Genomic DNA, 22,264 nt, shown 5'->3' on the forward strand with positions numbered 1-22,264 from the left:
GCGGCCGAGGCCAAAGGACCCGCCGCGGCTCGGTCTCCAGAGAGGGAGGGCTCCGCTGCCGCCGCCGCCCGGCCGGTGCCCGGTGAGCACGGGCCCCAGCGGGCCGGGGAGGGTCCCGGGTCACACGGCGTGGCCGCGCCCCCGGCCAGGCCTCCCCGAGGGTCCCGAGGGCTGCTGAGGCTGGAACGGGGGGTGGTGTCACCCAGCTCCGTGTCCCCGCGCTCAGGCCGCTCCTTGTCCTTCACCCGAGACTCGTCTCCTTTCTCCTGGCTCCTCCTTCGCCCCAATACAGCCGACCCCGACTGAGCCCTGACACCCCCAGCAAGGGAGCCCCCAGTTCGTTCCTACCCCCCGCCCGTGTCCGCCGCACCGGCGCTGACCCGCGCTGGCACCCACCCCAACCCCGTCCCGTCTGCGCGGCTCTGTAGATCCCAGTGACCTTGCACTTTTTGCTGCTATTACATCCCTCCTTCCACTTCTGATTACGCAGATTGCCTGTTGTGACTTTCAAACTTTTGACTCAAGAAATATGTTCTCCATGCATAACTTGTGCCTGTAGATGTGATTACTGGAAAATAAGTTCAAAAGGAGAAATGACCCTAACCTCTCATAACAGCCAGATCTACTCTACCTTTGTTCTGATTCCATTCTGTTCTCTTCTGTTCTTTCCATTCCAAATGACTGTTGCTAACCCATGGAAATGATTTCAGGACCTAATGGTTCTGACCACAGTTTGAAACCCTTGCTTTAACAAACATCCGTCTTTCTCCGCCTTTACGTCTTGCCTTTGGGGGATGCTGAGTTCCAATAATCAGATAATCACGGGTAACCTTCAATTCCATAGAAAAGGTATATTTTTAATATGTTGACATTTCTGCTTCTCAGGGCCAAAATCACTTCGAGGACTTGATTTGAATGTTCTAGTTTGATGCCATCAGGTTTTTCCTGTTCCTCTTCCAAAAGCTCCTAGCCAGACTTGGAGAAGAGATAGTGTGTGAGATTGGGGCTGGAGTGTGGAGTGTTTATAACGGAGAGGGAGACGATTTTTACTAGAGAGAGAAATAATTAAAGTTCAGCTTTAGGAAGATTAACTGGTTGGCACTGTGTAGGAAGAATTGGCCGGGCTGGATGCAGGATGGAAAGACCGCTGAGGAGTAGGTGAGGATCAAAGCCCCGGAGTGATGTTCAGTGGAAAGGCCATGAGAGGTAGTGTGACCAGGTGTACAGAGAATGAGATTTGAGGACACATGAGGCCTGGAAGGAGTTAAAAAAAAAAAAAAGCTAAGATTCTGGGGCACTGACTGGCTCTGTGGGTAAAGCATGCCACTCTTGATCTCCAGGTTGTGAGTTTGAGCCCCACGTTGGGCATAGAGATTACTTAAAAAAAAAAAAAAAAAAAAGGAAAGAAAAAAAGCTCAGGTTCTGATCTGGTGACTGAAGGACTTGGGGCTGGGAGGACCTGGAGCTAGAATCTTCCTCTCTGTGCCCTGTGCATCTCTCAGGTGCTCAGGAGCAGGTGTTCCCAGGGGACATACAGCAATATCGATCATTGGGCTGGGGTCTGCTGCATCCAGCAGGCAGAGGCCAGGGATGCTGTTGAACACCCAGCGCCCCCTTCCCCAAAATGCCAGTGGTGCTGAGGTTGAGAAGCCCTGCTTTAGAACAGTGATTCTTAATCGCCGGGGGGGGGGGTGTCCACTGCCACCCTCAACACCGCCCAGGAATGATACCCGTATGCACACAAAGCATGTGTATTTCATAGGAGAGTTCATGAGTCAGTGCACACCTCTACCCCTCATAGCTCATTAGCATGTGTGGGAGGGGGACAGCAATTGGAGTCACCCAGGAGCTTTTTCAAACATCAGGACCCCTGGGCGTGAGAAAAAACTCTGTCCTTGTGTGATGATTTACAGTTTATAGAAGAATTTCATATACAGTATCTCACTTGCCACTTTTCCTGTTTCACAGGTAAAATCAGTCTAGAGAATCGATGGAATTTGCCCCAAGTGTTGCACCCAGCAAGCTGGCAGTAAGGACCCGGGTACTGGCGGATGGGGATGGCGGTTCTCACTCTCTGTGCGTGAAGGTAATTCTGTTGACCCACCATCAGCTGCTGAGTGAGGCTCAGACTTTGAGGACCTTACCGATTAGATCTTGCCTGAGAGGCACCCGGCAGTTTGTAATACTGTGTGTCTCTTGGGTCTTAGGCTGACACGGAGCCCTTTGTGACCACCTGCATGACAGCAATGTCAGAGTGGGCAGCTGAGTATTGCGCCCAGAATTGCTCTGTGCCTCGTTTCTGGGGGAGGGGAGCGGAGGGGATAAGAGAGTGACGAAGCATGAACCGTGAAGCTTTTGAACTTTCCATTTAAATCTGCCTGATTTAAAAATACTTCAGTCACTCAATAAATCTTTAGTGAGTAAAAATTGAGTATTACAAGACAAACACAAGGACCCAAGTATTGACCTCAAAGCAATCCAAAGTAAATAAAATACATTTAAGTCCATCTACAATAAATAGACACATGTATAACGAGTGGAAATTTCATAAAATAATACCCAGTTTTATTTCATGCAGTGCAGATTGATGTTTCACATGTAATTTTAAAAATTGCTGACTGGAGCCAGAGATTATAGGACCAATGACCTAGGCAATTAGAAAAGCAGAACCTTAGACCAAAACAAAGGAAATAAAGCTGTTTCATACAGATGTAGAATGAACATGTATGGAAGCTTTTACTTAACTCATTAACCAAGGAACCAGAAAGATCTAACAACCAGTTTGCAAGAGAATCCAAAGAAGATTCTAGAAGACTACAGATACTGAAATGTGCACATGGAGGCAAAACTGGCTTTTTATTCAGGGGGAAGAATTATTTCCATGTACTTATTTACATGGAGAGAGAGTTTATTGCCCACAGCCTAGAATAATTTCGCATTGCTCTCAGTTGTCTACACTATACAGAGTTGTCAAAATGACTCAAAGGCTAGAATCCCGTAACCTGGAAGGATGTGTTCTAGACACTGCATAGTTTCCATTGAGGCGCAAAGGTCCTTTACAGTCTCATAACCTCAATGAAAGATACTTCTGATAACAAAATAAGGCTGGTCTCATTAGATTTGGCCTAATTGTTTGCATAGGTACAAGCACGTTAATTCACCGTAAAGGCCTTCTTGAGTTTGCTTTGCTGGAAGCCTTCATAAGGAATATCTGGTGGGATTTTTAGAAGTCTGGTATTTGCTATCCCAAGGTATGGAAGCCATGCTCCAGAAGCTCTCTCCACCAGATTTTACTTATACTACTTAGGAGTTTGAGCAAATTCCTGTCTGTATTCTTGAGGGCCCCTGAATAGCCCAAGGTGTGTGAAACGCGATAAATTGTTACAGGATCATCTCAGAAAAGATGAAACCATGACCATGACTCTCCTACTGACATAAAATAAACACATGCTAATGATTTTATTTAACACATTAATGAGGGAGCACATACAATGTGACAGATTAAATGAGATCATGTATATAAAATACTTAATGTGGGGCCTGGCACAAAAAAAAGCCCCTTCAAATCCTTCTTAGGCTCATCACTTACTGACGGACCACCTGTTTCTCAAGGGCATCTATTCAGGTGTTTCTCAAAGCACAGTCCATGGTCCACCAGAGCCTTGTGGGGTACTTGCTAAAAATTCAGATTCTTGAATCCCTCTCCAGATCCTCTGTCAGAATTTTAGATGGAAATCCAATCATTTGCATTTTTATCAAGGGCCCCGGGGGAATTTTTATGAAGACCAGAATTACACAAACAACTAATTATAATAAAACTTGCATGAAAAATATCCTTAACCGCATTATATGGATTCACTCTTTCTATTCTATTTCATTTTTTAAATTCTTTTTCATTTTTTTAAACACTGATCTCAAGTAGGGTTTCTCAACCTTGGCTCTGTTGGCATTTTAGACCAGATGCTTCTTTAGGGAGTGTTGGAGAAGCTACCCCGGGCAGTGTAGGATGTTGAGCAGCAGCCTTGGGCCCTCCCCGCTAGATGCTAGCAGCATGCCCTGCCTCCCCGTGGTGACAACCAAAAATGTCTCTGGACATTGTCAGGTGTTGCCTGGGAAGCAAATCACCTTGACTGACAACCACCAGTCTTAACCCACTCCATTGATACCTATGGTCAGAATCCTCAATGTGTAAAGAACCATTTTTACTGATTTTTTTTTTTAAAGATTTATTTATTTATTTGAGAGAGCGAGAATGAGAGAGAGTACACGAGAGGGGGGAGGGTCAGAGGGGGAAGCAGACCCCCCGCCGAGCAGGGAGCCCGATGCGGGACTCGATCCCGGGACTCCAGGATCATGACCTGAGCCGAAGGCAGTCACTCAACCAACTGAGCCACCCAGGCGCCCCTGATTTTTTTTTTTTTAAAGATTTATTTATTTATTTATTTGACAGAGAAAGACACACAGAGAGCAGGAACACAAGCATGGGGAGTGGGAGAGGGAGAAGCAGGCTTCCCGCTGAGCAGGGAGCCCGATGCGGGGCTCGATCCCAGGACCCTGGGATCATGATCTGAGCCGAAGGCAGACGCTTAACGACTGAGCCACCCAGGTGCCCCCCATTTTTACTGATTTTAAGAGGTGAGGCCCTGAAGGCAGACACAGGTGTCTTGAATGCGGACTCTGTCTTTATCGGCCTGCTCTTGCTCACAGATTCAGCCTTGGTTCCTCCTCTATGACATGAAAGAACAGTGGACTCTAATTGACGGGGTTATTTGGAAGATAAACTGGAATAGTACGTGCAGAGCCCCTGGGGGGTAGTGCCAGGCACATCGTTGTATTTGGTAAATATTACATATTATGATCACAGTCCTCTAGACTCTCGAGGGTTGTGTCAGTCAGAATCCAGCCAGGAAAACAGAAACTACTTTAAGATTTGAACTGGGAGTTTCCTTGCGATCCCTGGTGGTGGAGGAGCTGAGAGGCCAAACAGGAAATGGTGAGCGAGCCCGAGAGTGGCAGGGGCTCAATGCTGCCAGCACCGCCAGGCCGAGTTCCAGGGCGGCAGGCAAGGGTCCAGCAAAGCTGCAGCAGACAGCCCTGGTGAACCCACGCCAGGCAGGTGGCTTCTGGAACACCCTCCTCGCTCCACCCGCCAGTGTCCCACTGAGCCTCCCATTGGCCAGATCAGCCAGAAGTCACCCTGGTAAACCATAAAATAGCTGGTTTGTAGGGACACATCAGTGCAGCTGAAGACTTACTCTGAAGGCCTGACTGCAGCCCTGAGCATCAGCTTCCTCAGCACCTGGCGCTTCTTACCTCTTCCTGCAGCTGCCCAGGGCACAGGGAGGCACCCTGTTAGCTCCGCACCAGCTGGGCCTGGGTTGGAGTCTTGGCTCTCACTAGCCGTGCGGTGCTGGGCCACTCAAGGCCCCAGAAGTTGAGCGGGGATGATGGTGACGCTTGGCAAGGAGGTTGCTGGGTCAATGGACTGGAGGTGTTGGCTGATGCCGGAGGAATTTTGTTCCTGGCTCAGGTCCCAGGTCCCAGGTTCCAGGTCCCAGGATGGATGATGAGGCTCTGGACAGGAGGGTGTCTCCCTCTCCCTCTCTCTTTCACCCTGTACTCAGGAGGTCTCCATCACTTATTTTCTCTGTCAACTCCCATTGTGTCTATAAGTTTGAAACTTGGGTTTTCAAGAACCTTTTATTTTGAGTTAATTTTCGACTTTAAAAACACTGCAAAGATAGGACGAAGAATTCCCACATACCCATCACCCAGTCTCCCTGATTGTCAGCATCTTACCGGACGCTGCATGGAGATCAAAGCCGGGAAATCACCGTGGGTACAGTTCTCTTCACCTACACTGTTGACCTGACTCTGGTTTCCCCAGCTTGTCCCCAGCATCCTTTTTCCGTCCCGCCATCCCACGTGGCATTTAGTTGTTGTGTCTCCTCAGCACCCGCAGTCTATGACAGGTCCTCAGCCTGCCCTTGTCCTCGATGACCTCAGCAGTTTTGAAGTCTCCTGGTCATTGTTTCGTGGACCATCCTTCGATGTGGCTTGTCTGATTAAAGTGGGGGTGTGCACCTGGGGCAGGAGTGTCACAGAGACGGTGGGGTGTCCTTGGTGCATTGCATCAAGGACGTCGTGGTGTTGATGTGTCTTATGACCGGTGAAGTTGACCTCGATCACGTAGCGGGGTGTCCGGGGGATTTCCCCACCATCAAGTTACTGTCTTTCCTTTTGTAGTTAATAAATATCTTGGAGGGAATATCTGAGGCTATGCAGGTCCCACAACTGGGATTTTTAATAGCCTCAATTTTTGTTCATTTATCTGTTCTGTCGCTTATATTACCCTTTAATTTCTCGTGTGACTGGTCACAGGAGAGTTATGGAGTTAAAGGACAAATGACCAAGCGAGGAGATGCAGCTTGTCTTTACAGCGTCTCCCTTTCCCCACGGTACAGAGAGTTTATGCACATTGTCCACGATTTCAAGAAAACAAAAGAAATGGAAGGAGAAAATAAATCACTGTTCTTACTACTTCTAACATTTTGAGATATTTCTTCCTAGGTATTTAAGGGTTTTTTTTTATTTATTTGGGAGAGCAAGCGAGCACAAGCGGGAGGAGAGGGAGAAGCAGACTCCCTGCTGAGCAAGGAGCCCGACACAACACGGGGCCCGATGCCAGGACTCCGGGATCATGACCTGAGCCGAAGGCCAATGCTTAACCCACTGAACCACCCAGGCGCCCCGTTTTTTTTTTTTGTTTTTTTTTGTTTTTGGGGGTTTTTTTAGGCCATGAATACATAAAATAAAATCAGTCCGTAACCGACGACTGTGAGCAGAGCCCTCCGGAGGCTGGAGAGGCGCGTGGGCTGAGGGCCAGAGGCCCCGCCGGGTCTGAGCCATACTTGGATTGGGGTGGTTTTTTTTGGGAAAACCTTAGCTTAGAAAAGATAGTATTTGCAGACTTTGCTAACTGTATCTGCTAACTGTTAGGTTTTGTAAATACAAACATTTTTGGAAGTCTTCAGTTATTTTTGCTACATGGAAGAACTCTCACATTCTTTTGGAAATGTTTGTGTCAGGCAGTTAATTTTTTACCAAGGATGCAGTGCGTTCATCCTAAGGAGCAACACCGCTATCTTGTGGCCTTCGGGAGCATTGCTGCCAAGGATTTAGGTATGCGTTCCTGCCTGTTCTGGGTCTAGGTTACATAATGATTTGGTCCTTTGCAAGGGCTCCATCTGGTCTGCAGGTGAGGGCCTCCCACTGTAAAGTGGGGTGAAATAGCAAACAACATGTTGAATGCGATGTGTGCCACAGGAAACAAAATGTCAGTCAAGAGCTCTAATCCAAGAATGGAGAGAGCGGTGCATCTGGGTGGTAGGATTATGGGCTGTTTACTAGGAATTAGGTTCTTAACAGTTTAAACATTTTTATATAGTTTTTACAATATAATATTAGCAACTTACACAATATCTTAATATGTAATCCATGCCACCCCTCCTCTTCGATGAGGAAACCAAGCCCAGTAGTGAAAGGTCTGCTTTGGTGTAGAAAACTGGTTTTTGGGGCGCCTGGTGGGCTCAGTCAGTGCAGTGTGCGACTCTTGATCTCAGGGTTGTAAGTTTAAGCCCCACGTTGGGTGTAGAGATGACTTAAAAAAAATAAAAAATCTTAAAAAAAAAAAAAGAAAAAGAAAACCAGTTTTCATCCAAGTGACCCTGGGGACCTAAGTCCCTATAAGGATTTTTTTAAAAACAGTTTTATTGAGATATGATTTACATACACACAACTCCCCTATCAAAAGTGTATAACTCAGTGTTTTCCGTGTATTCAGAGTCGAACAACCATCTCCACAGTCAATTTTACATTTTCATTACCCTCCCAAAAAGAAACCCCACACCCCTTAGCATCACTTCCAAATTTCCCCTTCCTCTCCCCCAGTCCTATACAATCACTCATCTGCTTTCCATGTCAGTGGATTTGCCCGTTCTGAACATGTCTTATAAATGGAGTCATACAGTGTCCTATCTTTTGTGTCTGGCTTCTTTTTTTAAAAAATATTTTATTTATTCATTTGCGAGAGAGAGAGCACAAGAAGGGTGGAGAGGAAGAGAGAGAGAGGGAGACGCACACTCCCCACTGAGCCAGGAGCCTGACATGCGGCTTGATCCCAGGACCTGGAGATCACGACCTGAGCCGAAGGCAAACGCTTAACCAACTGAGGCACCCAGGGGCCCCTGTGCCTGGCTTCTTTCACTGAGCATGATGTTCTCATCCAGCACGTGCCAGAATGTGATTCCTGGTTATGGCCGAATAGTATTCCATTGTATGGATGGACCACACATAGGCCAGTGCAGGTGGTTCCAAGGGAGAACGCGGTGTACGGACGGACCCAGCTGGTGCCAACCCTGCATGGTGGCCAAATGAGAAAGTGGTTGGTGTCCGCAGAGCTGGCGGGCAGCCTGCAGACAGCTGGGCTGAGAAGGAAGGAGTGTGGGCTGTTCTTGCAAAGTCGAACTGTTGAGGGAAGGAGGGGCTTTTGTTGGGTCTTGTTTTTGGACACAGGAGACTGAAAAACCTTGGTGGTCCCAGTGCAAAGAACTGCAGAGGCAGAGAGCTCTGGTGACCAGAGAGAGCAGGACTCAAAGGGTGGTGAAAGGGCCCCAAGGGAGGAGGGGAGCTGTACCAAGGGAACTGGGTGGAGACATGTTTATTTCCAAATCAGGATAAAATATGTATGCCCCCTACATCCAGATAGTGAAGAGTGATAAGAGCTTATGAAGAGATCCATCCTCAGTGGGTAAACTGTGAAACAAAATGGTAAAAGTCCACATCATGGAGAGATAACTTTAGCTAGTTTGAAGTCTGCCTTTTTTGAAGAACTTCATTCACCAATGATGTTAGGTAAAAGGAACATTACTGCATGTAGGTTGTTACAGATTTGTGTGTGTGTGATAAAATATATATCACAAAAATTTACAACTTGAATCATTCTAAGTGCACAGCTTGGTGGCATTAAGGACCCTCACACTGGCATGCCACCATCACCACCATCCACTGCCAGAACATCATCGTCATCCCAAACTGAAACCACACCTACTAAACAACAGTCCCCCATTCCACACCCCCCCCATCAGCCCCACAACGCCGCTGACTCTGCCTCTATGAATTTGACAAGTGTAGGGACATCACATAAGTGGAATCGTACAGCATTAGTTTTTTTGTGACTGGTTTATTTTGCATTATGGACTTTTTACTTTTTTAAGATTTTATTTATTTGAGAGAGAGAGTGAGTGAGAGAGCACAAGCAGGGGGAGCGGCAGAGGTAGAGGGAGAAGCAGGCTCCTGGCTGAGCAGGGAGACCAATATGGAACTCCATCCCAGGACTCCGGGCTCATGACCAGACACTTAACCAACTGAGCCACCCAGGAGCCCCCGTTATGGACTTTTTAAGTACTTAATTCTCATTGCTATTCTTTATACTTAATATTTTTGTTTTTCTCACTGAATTACCAGCCCTTTAAACATGATCAAATGAGGGATTTAACATTTATGTAGCATGGCACCTGAAGTTCAAATGCACTTTGATGTGTATCTCACAACCTTTATTGTTCCATCCATCAAAAAGCCAAAACCCTTGGGGTGCCTGCGTGGCTCAGCCGGTAATTAAGCTTCTGCCTTCAGCTCAGGTCATGATCCCAGGGTCCTGGGATCAAGCCCCTCATCTGGCTCCCTGCTCAGCAGGAAGCCTGCTTCTCCCTCTCCCACTCCCCCTGCTTCTGTTCCCGCTCTCCTGTGTCTCTGTCAAATAAATAAATAAAAATCTTAAAAAAAAAAAGAAAAGAAAAAAGCCCAAACCCACCAGGTTGAGTCACTTGCCAAGAGTATGAGTTACTGCTGAGTAAGAAAAGACCCTGATCTCACTGGCTTAAAATAACAGTTTATTATTGATTGGTGTTCCATAAGGTGGGTGGCCGTTCGTGTGGCCACCATGCAGGATTGCACCAGCTGGCTTGGTGTCCTGTGGCCCCTTCATGTGGCTACACGCAGCTGGGGGGTCTGCAAGATGGTTTTCCTCCATGCCTGGCAGTGCCTCCGTGCCCACATGTGGCCTCTCACACAGCTTCCTAACCTGGCAGGCACAGGGCCGTGTCCCCTGAGGGTGAGGACTGCCAACCCCCACAGCATGCTTCTGCCACACTCAGCAAGTCACACAGCAAGGCACCCGTCTGGGCTGGAGCCAGTCCAGATTCAAGACCACATTGCAAGGGGGCCTGCATACTTTATGGGAGGATTTGTGGTCATTAGACAGTCTACATTACAAGGTCCCGGAATGGTTGAGAATGGTAACCCTTAATCCAATCCAAATTCTAGGTAATCGCCAGACCCATGCTTTTCCGCAGAAGGGGCTGGAGGAGGGGGCGGGGGGGGGGGGGGTTGGCTAGGCCATAGTTCGTCTTTTGTTGTGCTGGAACTTCTGTATCCATTGAGGTGCGTGCATCTTGGAAGCCTTTTAAGCAGAACTTGTAGTTGAGGGGACCGCACCGTCTCCTGACTCAGGGTACCCATGACTCCGGGTCCAGTTCCCGTAGAATGTGGGGGCTCTTAGTCATGCCAACGCCCTCTAGTTCGGAGGAGGCCAGGCTTCGGCATCTGATGGTTTGAGGCTAAGGCCGATGGCGCGTCGGGGTCCCCACAGAGTCCCCTCTTGCCCCGCGCATGGCGAGGACCCAGGCCCGGGCCTGTAGGAGTGTGCGTGCTGTGTGGACAGTGACTGCAGCGCTTCGGCTGGCCCGAGTTGTCTGAGGCGTCCCCGCCCCCCCAGCGCCCTTGGCCCTGTAGGCTGGAGGACGATGGGACGGCAGGAGCGTGCCAGCCGCGCAGGGACCCGGAGCGCGGGGACCGAGGGCTGCAACCGGGGGCGGGCTGCCGGCTGAGGGATGGACGCCGGAGCCAATCGGTGAGGGGGGCGGGGCGGCCAGGGGCGGGGCCTACCACCGGCTCCCTTTTCCGCCCAGACAGCTCCTACCCGAGGCACGCACTGGGTCTCACCGCGGCTGGTCCCCAGGGGCACGCGTGTCCCTGCCCCGCCACGTCGCGGTGTGGGGCGGGATGGGCAGGGCAGAGAAGGGCCGCATGGGAGGAGCGAGGGTTGGCTCGTCCAGGGGCATGACGCGGGAGGGCAGGCCAGCCGGAACTCTCAATCAGGTGGCCCGTTACCTGGAAGATTTCCTCGCCACCACGCCCCATCCCAACCCCCCCCCCCCCCCCGCCCCCGGGATGGGCTTCCCTGCTGCCCTGGGATGGGCAGGCGTATACTGCGGGGTGGGGCGGGGATGAGGCGCCCCTCTGAGTCTTCAGCCTTGGCTCTGTCTTAGTGGGGACACTGGGGCCCTGCCATTAGGCTGATCAGGCTTTGGGGAGCTGAATCTGGGCCCCAAACCAGGGAACTTCAGAGCAGGAATGCATTGGAATGGCAGAACTTGGAAACGAGGGTGACAGCTCACAAATGGGAAGCTGAAATGTGCAGGGAGGCTGTGGTCTTGCTTCTGGGCTCTTAAGGAGAGGTGGGGGAGACCCAGCCTATTCACCCACCACCCAGTCCCTCAAGAAAGCAAAATGTTTACCCCACACTGATACCCAGGGCCCTGTCTCCAGGCTAGCTCTGCCCCTATAATACATCCTTTCTGCTTCTCCAGGCCAGAAGCCAGGGAGCCCGAAGTGACTGGATTTTCCTGACACCTCTACAGCCCCGTCCCCTCCCAGCTGAGGCAGCGCCAGCCCCACTTCAGGCACAAGGTCACTGCCTTCCTGGGACCCCAGCATTTCCTGAGTGCTGCGTGGTCCAGGGCCTCCAGCTTGGGATGGGAGATGGATCTAGTTGTGAGTCCAGAGAGTCCTGCCTCCCAGAGCCAGGCATCCCCTTTGTGGTCTGCAGAGTGCCGGTGGGTGCCCGGCTTGGTCTCCCTGTGACACAGTGTCAGGAGGAAGGCCACCGGGCATTCTAGGAGGGTCTGTGACATGAGCCCATGTGCCAAGTGCTGGTCCCTGAGGCTTAGTGCTCAGGAAGGCCAGTTACCGTCATCCTGGACGAGGCACACCAGGTACTGTGTGGGGCGGGCTCTGGATCCCCCTCGACCAGACTCCCAGCTCTGCACTTCATGGCCATGTTGGCCATCCTGGCGTCCCTCAGTGTCCTCATCTGTACGCTGGGTCAATAAGAATGATCGACTTTCATAACACGGGGCCAAGTTAAATGGGAAATCCCGTGAAGACACATCCCACCGTGCTCAGCACCTACGGGCCTCTCTTTGTAGAAGCTCACGATTCTCAGTGCCTCACTGCCTGCACCCCAACAGCCCCCAGAGAGCCCTGCCTGTGGCACATTTTACAGACAGGAAAGTGGCGTTTGGGGAGGGGAGGTGACAGACCCCAGCTGCCTGAGAGGATGCAGCGGAGTGGAAGCACCGACCCGGGGTTCCCCAGCTCTGTGTGAGACCCTCCCCAGCCTTTCAGCCCCCTCTGCCTCCACCTCCACCCCACGTCCATTTTCTGAGCCCCAGGCCCAAGGGGGCCTCCACTGATGGGTTTTGCCTCCTTCCTTAGGACAGAGCCCCTGGACTGCCAGGTTCCCGACCAGGGAGGAGGAGGAGGAAGAGAACTCCATCTGCTGGGGCCTGAGTGTGGCCTGGGGGACAGGCCATCGTCCCAGAATGCCCCTGCCGGAGCCCAGCGAGCAAGAGGGCGAGAGTGTGAAGGCTGGCCAGGAGCCATCCCCGGAATCCCCTGAGCCAGGCACAGATGTCATTCTTGCAGTCCCCACAAAGCCCAAAGAGTTCTCCAAACTGGTCCTGCTGACGGCCTCCACGGAGAACGTGGATGGGGTGGACTCCCAGCCCAAAGGAGGGCACTGTGGCATGTCCCTGGAGATGTCTGGTCCTGACGCACTGGCCAGGACCCCCCAGATCCTGCCAGTGGAGGAGCAAGTGGGGGCAGTCCAGCCAACCCCCCAGGCCCCTGAGCAGACATGCAGCAAGCCAGATACAGGTGAGTTCCAGGCCTACTGCTCCTGGCCCAGCCCCCTTTGTGGCCCTGCATGCTCAGACATAGGCCCTGTGCACCCCCTTTCTAGGGGGTGGCCTTGGGGTCCCATCTCTGACTGGAGCTAAGTATCCTTGTCTCTAATCAGGACTCTGTCTCAGGCTGGTGTGATGATCTCAGGATGTCATCCCTGTGTGTCCCCCATTGCTCTCATCCACGCCCTTGGCCTCCAGCCTTGCTTTGTTCCAGCTGACCCAGCCCTCTCTTGTCCTCAGCAGCCCCCAAGCCCCTGGAGTTCCTGAGGACCCCATTCGGGGGCCGCCTCCTGGTGCTCGAGTGCTTCCTGTACAAGCAGGAGAAGGCAGTGGGGGACAAGGTCTACTGGAAGTGCCGTGAACACTGTGAGCTGGGCTGCCGGGGCCGGGCCATCACCCGAGGCCCACGGGCCACAGTGATGCGGGGCCACTGCCACCCGCCCGACGAGGAGGGTCTGGAGGCGCGGCGCCGGAGACAGAAGCTGCCCGGCCCAGCCCTGCCTGAAGGCTTCGGGGTTCCGGAGGGCCCTCGGGGCCGAGTGGAAGAGCCGCTGGAAGGGGTGGGCCCATGGCTGTGCCCTGAGGAGCCAGAGCCCACCCCCGGGTTGGTGCTGAGCAAGCCGGCCGCAGAGGAGGATGAGGGGCTGCGAGCCCTGTCACTGCTGAGCTTGCCCCCCAAGAAACGCCCAACACTGGGGATCGGTGAGTGCCCTGGACCTGGGCTCCACTCTGGGGTAAGTGGGAACCCATGGGTCCTTACCTGTGCCCAGATGGAAACATGGGGTCTCATATGGTTTGTAATGCACTCCAAGTCAACATGGCTGAAAGATAGAAACCTGTCCCAGAAATCATCAAGCCCGGGGGCTAGAACTAGTGCTCTAGAACCAGGGGGCTCAAGTCCTTCTGGAACTTTCTGATGCAGCAGGGTCTGGTGTGAGGCCCAGAAACCCGAGTTTTAACAGGGCCAGGTGGTCCTGGTAGCCCATGAGGTTAGGGGAAGTCGGCCTAGGGGAGAGCTTTGGACCAGGTTCAAATCACAGCCCCACCTGGTTTCAGTACAGATGCTGAAACTCTGGGGTTTTGGGAACTTTGTCAGGGATGGGTGATCGCTCAGGTGCCAGGGAGATTAGATGCTCGATGTGCAGGAAGCACCCAGGGCCAGTCCCACGTGTGGTGGCGCTGAGTGCCCAGTAGCTGGGGTCTTCTTGGTGGCTTTTATTACCAGCAAGTGGGAGGTGGGCTTGGTCCCAAGGGTTGGCTCCCTTCTGACCCAGATTCGAGGGTTTAAGGATTTAGGGCAGTTGCTGTGCTGGGTACTAGGTGTGGGGGGGAACACTTGTTTTTTACTGTCTATCTTTTGCCACCATTTGAATTTTATGGCGTGTGCATGTGCTATTCAAAAATTAAATAAAAGTTTCAAACAAACCCTAAAAAGAGTATGGCCAGGAGTGACTGAACACATAGGCTAGGATGTCAAAGCCAGCTCTGTCCTTCCCGGGTGTGCGACCTTGGATGTGACGTATAACCACCGTGAGCCGTGGCCTCCCCACTGACCTCCAGGAGAGGAACTGCACCTTCTCCCTGGTGCACTGGGTGGGGGCTCGGTGGGAATGCACGTGGGGCCCACACACGCCCAGCTCGGGGGAAGCCACAGCCAGTGTCCACATAAAGGGGAAAAGCCCTTGGCCCCCCACGCCTCCCCAGCCTCCTCTTCTCAGCCTGCCATGACTGCCCCGGGTTCCTCCTCCAGGAGAACCCCGGCCCCTGGAATTCCTGAGGACGTGCTATGGGGGCAGCTTCCTGGTGCACCAGTCCTTCCTCTACAAGCGGGAGAAGGCCGTGGGGGACAAGGTCTACTGGACGTGCCGGGACCATGCACTGCACAGCTGCCGCAGCCGGGCCATCACCCAGGGCCAGCGGGTGACCGTGATGCGGGGCCACTGCCACCCGCCTGATGTGGAGGGCCTGGAAGCCCGGCGGCAGCAAGAGAAAGCCATGGAAACGCTGCAGGCCAGGCCTGGTGGGCCTGGGGGCCAAGTGGACAAGCTGCTCCAAGGCGTGGATGGCCTGCTCTACCGCAGGGGGCCGGGGACTCTGACTCTCACCAGAGCCCGGCCTAGGAAGCGCACAAAAGTCCTTCCGGCCCAGCCCCAGGCCCTGCAGGGATACTGCACTGAGGACCAGGATGAGGACCCTGGTGAGTCCTTCACAGCGCTGGCCCAGAGCTGGGCCCCCTCAAGTCTTGCTTCCTCAGGTCCAGGGAGGTAGGAGGGGACCCCAAGACCCTGAATTCCCAATTCCCTCCCCCATCCACCTCTCCCTTTCTCCCCAGGAGGCCCTGAGTTCCTGAGGACCCCTCTGGGGGGCAGCTTCCTGGTGTACGAGTCCTTCCTCTACAGGAGGGAGAAGGCGGCCGGGGAGAAGGTGTACTGGACGTGCCGGGACCAGGCCCGCATGGGCTGCCGCAGCCGGGCCATCACGCAGGGCCAGCGGGTGACCGTGATGCGTGGCCACTGCCACCCGCCCGACCTGGGGGGCCTGGAGGCCCTGAGGCAGCGGGAGAAACGCCCGGGTGCGGCTCAGCGGGGGAGCCCAGGTAGGACAGACTGTGGCCAGTGGGCCGTGGTGATGGGCAGGAGACCCAGACGACCAGCCTTTCCCTCTGACCTCCTGTGCCCCTAGCAAGCGTCCTCGCAGCCTTAGGGGAACACTCTGTGAGGGGTTACAGCCCTCTCCTGTTGCTCTCCCCTCCCCTCCTCACCTCAGTCCTACTCTCTCGGGTGGGGGGGGCTCCTCCCGGGCCTGCTCCCTCCAGGAGCTATGCTGTTCTTGCTTTGAGGACAGGGGCCCCCATCACCTCACTGCTGAACCCTAGGACCTGGCTCCCAGCTCTCCCTCCCCGAACCCACCTCTCCCTTTCTCCCCAGGAGGCCCTGAGTTCCTGAGGACCCCTCTGGGGGGCAGCTTCCTGGTGTACGAGTCCTTCCTCTACAGGAGGGAGAAGGCGGCCGGGGAGAAGGTGTACTGGACGTGCCGGGACCAGGCCCGCATGGGCTGCCGCAGCCGGGCCATCACGCAGGGCCAGCGGGTGATGGTGATGCGTAGGCATTGCCACCCGCCCGACCTGGGGGGCCTGGAGGCCCTGAGGCAGCGGGAGCGGCTCCCCAGCCCGGCCCAGAGGGAAGGCTCAGGTGCGGGTGAGAGGGTGTGGAGCGGGGCAGGTGCTTGGCCCTGGTCTCCCTGCTGGGACCTTCTGTCCGAGGCCCTGTGCCTGGTGGGGTCTAGCCACCCACGTGTGGTAGGCTGTGTGCTCACAGCGTGAGCTCCCTAAAGGCAGGGCTGCATGTGGGCTTCACACTTGTGGCCAGTGCTAGTCTAGGATTGGCTGGCAGCAGAGAGAAACCCACTTAGACAGCTGCAGGGAAGGGGGTGGGGTGGCATGATCTGCTACAGGAAGTGCTCAGCACCCGTTTACGGGGCAATGAGCCTGGACCTCAGGGACCCTCTGCCTCCCCTCTCTAGGTCCTCGTGTTTGTTTTCCTCCCTCCTCCTCCCAGTTCTCTCTAGCCACCCGAACCCCAACATTACATGACCTTTCAATTCAGGGTCTTAAAAGCCTCAAGAGAGAGTTGATTGGTTGTCAGCTGGCCGAGGGGACGGTGGACACCGAGCCAGGAGGCTCCTGGTGCATGGCCCCAACCAGCCGTGGGCCCCGCTGAATGTTCCAGCCCAGGCTTTCACCGGGGTGTTCGCCAGCAAGTGTGGAATCCAAGCCGGGTCAGAGGAGGCCTGCAGGAAAGCAGGGCCAGCCTCCAGGGCAGCACCAGAGCCCTGAGAAGGAGACAGCCGGTCTGTCCTCGAGAGTGCCAGGCCGTGGGCCTTGGGTGGCAGTCCGAGCTGCAGTCCTCAGGGCCCCACAGCACGGGCTGCCGTGGAGACAGAGAGCAGAGTGGGTTCTGTGGGAGGATTGCGGTTTCCTGGGGCAGGCTGGTGGCACAAAGGAAACAGCCTCTGTCCCTGGCACCCAGGCTCTGCACCCTGCTTCCGAGCTGCCCCATTCACGTTGCCACATTCCTTCCAGGAACCCTCCGGCCGCTGGAGTTCCTGAGGACGTCCCTCGGGGGCAGGTTCCTGGTGTACGAGTCCTTCCTCTACAGGAAGGAGAAGGCGGCCGGGGAGAAGGTGTACTGGATGTGCCGGGACCAGGCCCGCATGGGCTGCCGCAGCCGGGCCATCACGCAGGGCCAGCTGGTGACGGTGATGCGTAGCCACTGCCACCTGCCTGACCTGGCGGGCCTGGAGGCCCTGAGGCAGCGGGAGCGGCTCCCCAGCGTGGCCCAGCAGGAGGACCCAGGTGCAGATGGGGATGGGGTCAGAGGTGGGAGTACAAAAGAGCTGTGGGCCTCTCGACTCTCCCAGCCTAAGTTTCAGACACCTCAGGGGAAAAGGCACCATCTGAGGAGCTTTGTGCCCTGGCTTTTCCAGAGTCTTCTACCTATCCTGTCCACTGGCACCTTCTCCGGAACCTGAAAACACCCCTAGGTCCATCCCATTCTCAAAATGACTCCCCTTCTAGTTCATTTCCTCTTCTTTCTCTTATCCTAAGAGGTCTTAACAGGTTACAGATCAGTCTCTTGAAAATCAGATGAAAAAACAGGCTGCTCCAGAAGAGCATGCTAATGTTTGTGTGTACACACACACAGACACACACACACATGCTCATGCCTACATGCACGTGCACACCAGCATGCACACACGTGCACAATGCACACACTCATACATGCATACACACATGCACACGTGCACATCACCTTACACTAAGATTTTGCCAAGAATTAATTTTATTGAACTGAAAATGGATTCCCTTCACATAAACAGAATAGAAAACCAGTTGTTAGGAAGCATTTTTGTGTTTCATATTAATTCATGTGAATAATAAGGGCCATATCTTATAAAATATGCAAATGAATCCAAGTTGTGTAAAACAACCGAAAGAAATACGATTTCTGCTCAAAAAAAATGGAGGTTTCTGGGAAAAAGCCACTGTTTGGCATCAATAAGAAATAGAAGTCATGGGGGGCGCCTGGGTGGCTCAGTCAGTGAAGCATCTGCCTTCAGCTCAGGTCATGATCTCAGGGTCCTGGGATCGAGTCCCGCATGGGGCTCCCTGCTCAGTGGGGAGCCTGCTTCTCCCTCTCCCTCTGCTGCTCCCCCGGCTCGTGCTCTCTCTCTCTGTCAAATAAATAAATAATCTTTTTTAAAAAAGATTTTTTAATATCTTTAAAAGATTTATTTATTTGAGAGAGAGAGAAGGGGTGGGGGGTGGGCAGAGGGAGAAGCAGACCCCCACTGAGCAGGGAACCTGACACGGGGCTTGATCCCCCCAACTCCGGGATCATGACTTGAGCTGAAGGCAGCTGCTTAACTGACTGAGCCACCCAGGTGCCCCAGTAAATAATCTTAAAAAAAAAAACAAACAGCAATAGGAGTTGTGGGAGGCCTGTGGCACCGTCGAGGGCACCTGGGTTTGATGTCTCATTCAGTCCTGCTCTGCTGAATGACGGGTTGAACGCTGACTCTCGGGGTCCCAAATAGCTTTTTTCACCAGGCACAGGTAGTTGGGGGCGTTCGAAAACCAGAATTCCCAATGACTGCCCAAATCAGAGTCATTCTACCCGGTTTTCTTTATCCTCAAGGCCTTAAGGTCATCGTTACAAAGTGTGTACCTTTAGCTCTAGCAGCCTCAACAAGAATTAACGGGGTACCCGCTCCAGCTCAGTCAGTAGAGCGTGTGACTCTTGATCTTGGGGTTGTGAGTTCGAGCCCCACGTTGGGTGTAGAGATTACTTAAAAAAGGAAAGGGGGGCACCTGAGTGGCTCAGTCTTGGTTAAGTGTCTGACTCTTGATCTCGGCTCAGGTCTTGATCTCAGGGTTGTGAGTTCAGGCCCCGTGTTAGGCTCCATGGAGCCTACTTAAAAAAATAATAAAAAAGAAAAGAAAAGAGAATCTTAAACAAGAAAAGAATCATTAATCCATGTTTTCAATTTTCTTTCCTCAGAGAAGATGAAACTTCCGCCGGAAGCGCAGCTGTGCGTCCAGCCTGGCTCTCCGGAAAGCCGGCAGATGTCTGGGTAATTGTGAGTTGTCTCGCGCACACGTCAGCCCAACACATAGTGGCTTATGGCGGCAAACACTTACTGTCTGTCACGGTGTCTGTGGGCAAGATGTCGGGAGAGGTTGGGCTGCTGGTTCTGGCGCAGGGTCTCTCCTGAGGTTGGAGGAAGGACGGGGGCCGGGGCTGCGGTCACCTGAAGGCCTGCGTGGGCTGCAGGCCTCAGCTCCTCACTGTGTGGACTGCTCCTCCAACATGACAGCTCTCACCCCCCCAGACGAGGGGCCCGAGGGGGAGGGCAGAGTGAGGGGGAGGCCGCCAGCAAGATCAGTTGGTATTCTCCCCAAGTGCACGTGGGGCGCTGGCTGGGATAGACGGAACGTGGGCCCTGAGACAAGACTCGTCCAAAACAAGGACTGAAATCACACAAAGTACGTTATCTGTTCACGGCGGAATGAAGCCAGAAATCAGCAACACAAAGAAAGTTGGGGAACTTTTAAGTATCTGACAGTCAACACACTCCCGAGTGACTTGAAGATATCCCGAGGCAAGTGGAAAATGGTCTGAAGTGAGCGAAATGGAGACACAGCACACGAAGACACGCGGGCGGTGGTAGAGCAGTGCTTGAAGGGAAACTTGTAGCTGGAAAGACTTACATTAAGGAAAAAGAAAGATCTCAGATCAGCAACTTACACTTCCATGTTAGGACACTAGGAAAAGAAAAATGGAGCAATCCTAAAGCAGGAGGAGGATGAGAAAGGACAGAAATGAATGAAACAGAGAAGAGAAAATGAACAAGACCAAAAGTTGGTTCTTTGAAAGAATCAACAAAATTGACAAACCTTTAACTACATCGCCCCCAAAATTGGTTTTTATTTGTTTATTAAATTAATTTATTTTTTCAAAATTGGTTGGTAAAGATAGGGAAGACTCAGGGGCGCCTGGCTGGCTCAGTCAGAGGAGCCTGCGACTCTTGATCTCGGGTCGTGAGTTTGAGCCCCACATTGGGTGTAGAGATTACTTAAAAAATATATCATTATTTATTTTTTTAAAGATTTTATTTATTTAGAGGTGCCTGGGTGGCTCAGTCATTTAAGCATCTGCCTTCAGCTCAGGTCATGACCCAGGGTCCTGGGCTCGCCCTGCATCAGGCTCCCTGCTCAGCGGGGAGCCTGCTTCTCCCTCTCCCACAAGCTGCTCCCCCTGCTTGTGCTCTCTTTCTCTCAGTCTCTTTCTGTCAAATAAATAAATAAAATCTTTAAAAAAGATGTGGGGCTCAATCCCAAGACCCTGGATCATGACCTGAGCCGAAGGCAGATGCTGAACCGACTGAGCCACCCTGGCGCTCCCCCCGCAAATAAAATCTTTAAATAAAACAACGAGAGGGAAGACTCAAATTATTAAAATCAAGAATGAAAAATGGGGCATTACTGCCTACCCCACAGGAAAAACCACACACGCACAGAAGGGTCTTAAGGGATGCTATGAGCCGCAGCGTGCCAGGAAACCGGGTGCCCAAGATGAAGTGAAAACGTTCCTAGAAAGGCGAGCTACCAAGGCCGAATCAAGAAGAAATAAAATCTGAATGGACCTGTAACAGGTACAGAGACTGAATTACTCATTTTAAAACTTTCCACCAAGTAAGGCCCCCGGGGCCTGGATGGCGTCCCTGGTGCCCTCTACCAAACACTCAGCCAAGAATTAGCACCAGCCCTTCACAATCTCTCCCCCAAAGTAGAAAAGGAGGGAGAGGACTTTCAGGGAGAGTGGAAACATCCTCCAAGTGGTTGTGGGGATGGGCACATGGCTATGGATACACCGACCCTGTGGAGTCCCACCCTGACGTGGTGAGCCAGGTGGCGTGGGAAGGACAGCTCAGTAAAGCTGTCTAAAAAAACCAGGAAGGAAGCGACAGTGACTCTCTGAACAGTCTCTCACCCTGCCACTCCTGCTTTGCTCTGTTCCTTGGAAGCTCATTAGCACACGCAGCCCCCACGCAAGGGGAGGGGAATCAGGCTCCTTCCCTCCGTCCCGTCCCCATCCCCTGTGGGAGAGCAAAAAATTGTGGACATTTCCCAAACCCATCACAGTAATCCAAGAGAACTTTTCATTTCTTTTTTTTTTTTAAGATTTTATTTTATTTATTTGAGAGAGAGTGAGAGAGAGCATGAGAGGGGAGAGGGTGAGAGGAAGAAGCAGACTCCCCACTGAGCGGGGAGCCCGATGTGGGACTCGATCCCGGGACTCCAGGATCCTGACCTGAGCGGAAGGCAGTCGCTCAACCAACTGAGCCACCCAGGCACCCGAACTTTTCATTTCTTGACAAAGAATCTTCCGGAGCGGGAGGCAGGACCTCTCAGGAGTGTGGGTCTCCTCCCAGGACACGCCAGTGCGTGTTACCGGGCAACTTCCCCTTTTAAAGGAAATGGTGCAATGTGCGTATGCCAACGTGTATAAAAACGACCTAGCTGACCGTTATCTCTAGGGAAAAGGAAACCCTCTATGTTGTCTACTTCCGCCGTGTTTGGATTTGTATAATGAATATCTGTTTCTTTGTAATCAGGAAGGTGGAAGGTACAAAACGGGACAGCGAGTCCCCGTGAGGCCAGTCTCCTCCCGACTGAGCAGACGGACTTCGTGTGTTGCCAGCGTCAAGGGTGCGCCGAGTGCGCCCGGGCCCCTGGCCTTTCCCACCCGGTTAGACCTTGCTTCACGCAAACTCTCTTCCACCCTTCCGCAGCGCTGGTGGCCTTCACGTTTCCTCGAGGGTCTCCCAGGAGCCCTACTTTGATGGTGTCTCCGAGAGGGCAAACAAGAGTGCCAGGAGCTGGTGGCTCGCAGGTGTGTGCGACCTGGGGCAAAAGGTCCGGCCCACAAAAGAGCTGAGGAAGCGTCTTTCCACAAAAAGGCCTCTTCCCTGTGCTGCTGCTCCGAGCCGCGAGCACCCATCCATTTTCAGAGTGCGTGACTTTGCCGAGGACGGTCCAGTGTGGTGTGGGCGCACTTGGAGAAGGTGCCGCTGCTTCCAGCTGAGCTGCCCCGCGGAGCGCCGCCCCCCCCACGGGT

General features: G+C 53.0%; 1 protein-coding gene across 5 annotated transcripts; it reads left to right on the forward strand.

Moving 5' to 3' along the window:
* The first annotated feature begins 1,996 nt into the window (after window positions 1–1,996).
* FLYWCH1 (FLYWCH-type zinc finger 1) lies at window positions 1,997–22,005 on the forward strand. 5 transcript variants are annotated; one of them, XM_044915582.1, is made up of 9 exons: window positions 1,997–2,086; window positions 12,616–13,056; window positions 13,326–13,787; window positions 14,836–15,282; window positions 15,418–15,681; window positions 16,013–16,276; window positions 17,167–17,439; window positions 19,150–19,223; window positions 21,762–22,005. In XM_044915582.1, exons 2-9 carry the CDS (start codon window positions 12,723–12,725, stop codon window positions 21,987–21,989), a joined length of 2,346 nt encoding a protein of 781 aa, XP_044771517.1. In that variant the 5' UTR covers window positions 1,997–2,086; window positions 12,616–12,722; the 3' UTR covers window positions 21,990–22,005. The 5 variants fall into 5 exon arrangements, with proteins under 5 accessions (XP_044771517.1, XP_044771519.1, XP_044771520.1 ...); XM_044915584.1 differs by having other exon boundaries at window positions 19,145–19,223; window positions 21,762–21,833; XM_044915585.1 differs by having other exon boundaries at window positions 13,329–13,787; window positions 19,145–19,223; window positions 21,762–21,833.
* The last annotated feature ends 259 nt before the right edge of the window (window positions 22,006–22,264 follow it).

The sequence above is a fragment of the Neomonachus schauinslandi genome, chromosome 5, assembly GCF_002201575.2.
Source record: "Neomonachus schauinslandi chromosome 5, ASM220157v2, whole genome shotgun sequence".
NCBI lineage: Eukaryota > Metazoa > Chordata > Mammalia > Carnivora > Phocidae > Neomonachus > Neomonachus schauinslandi.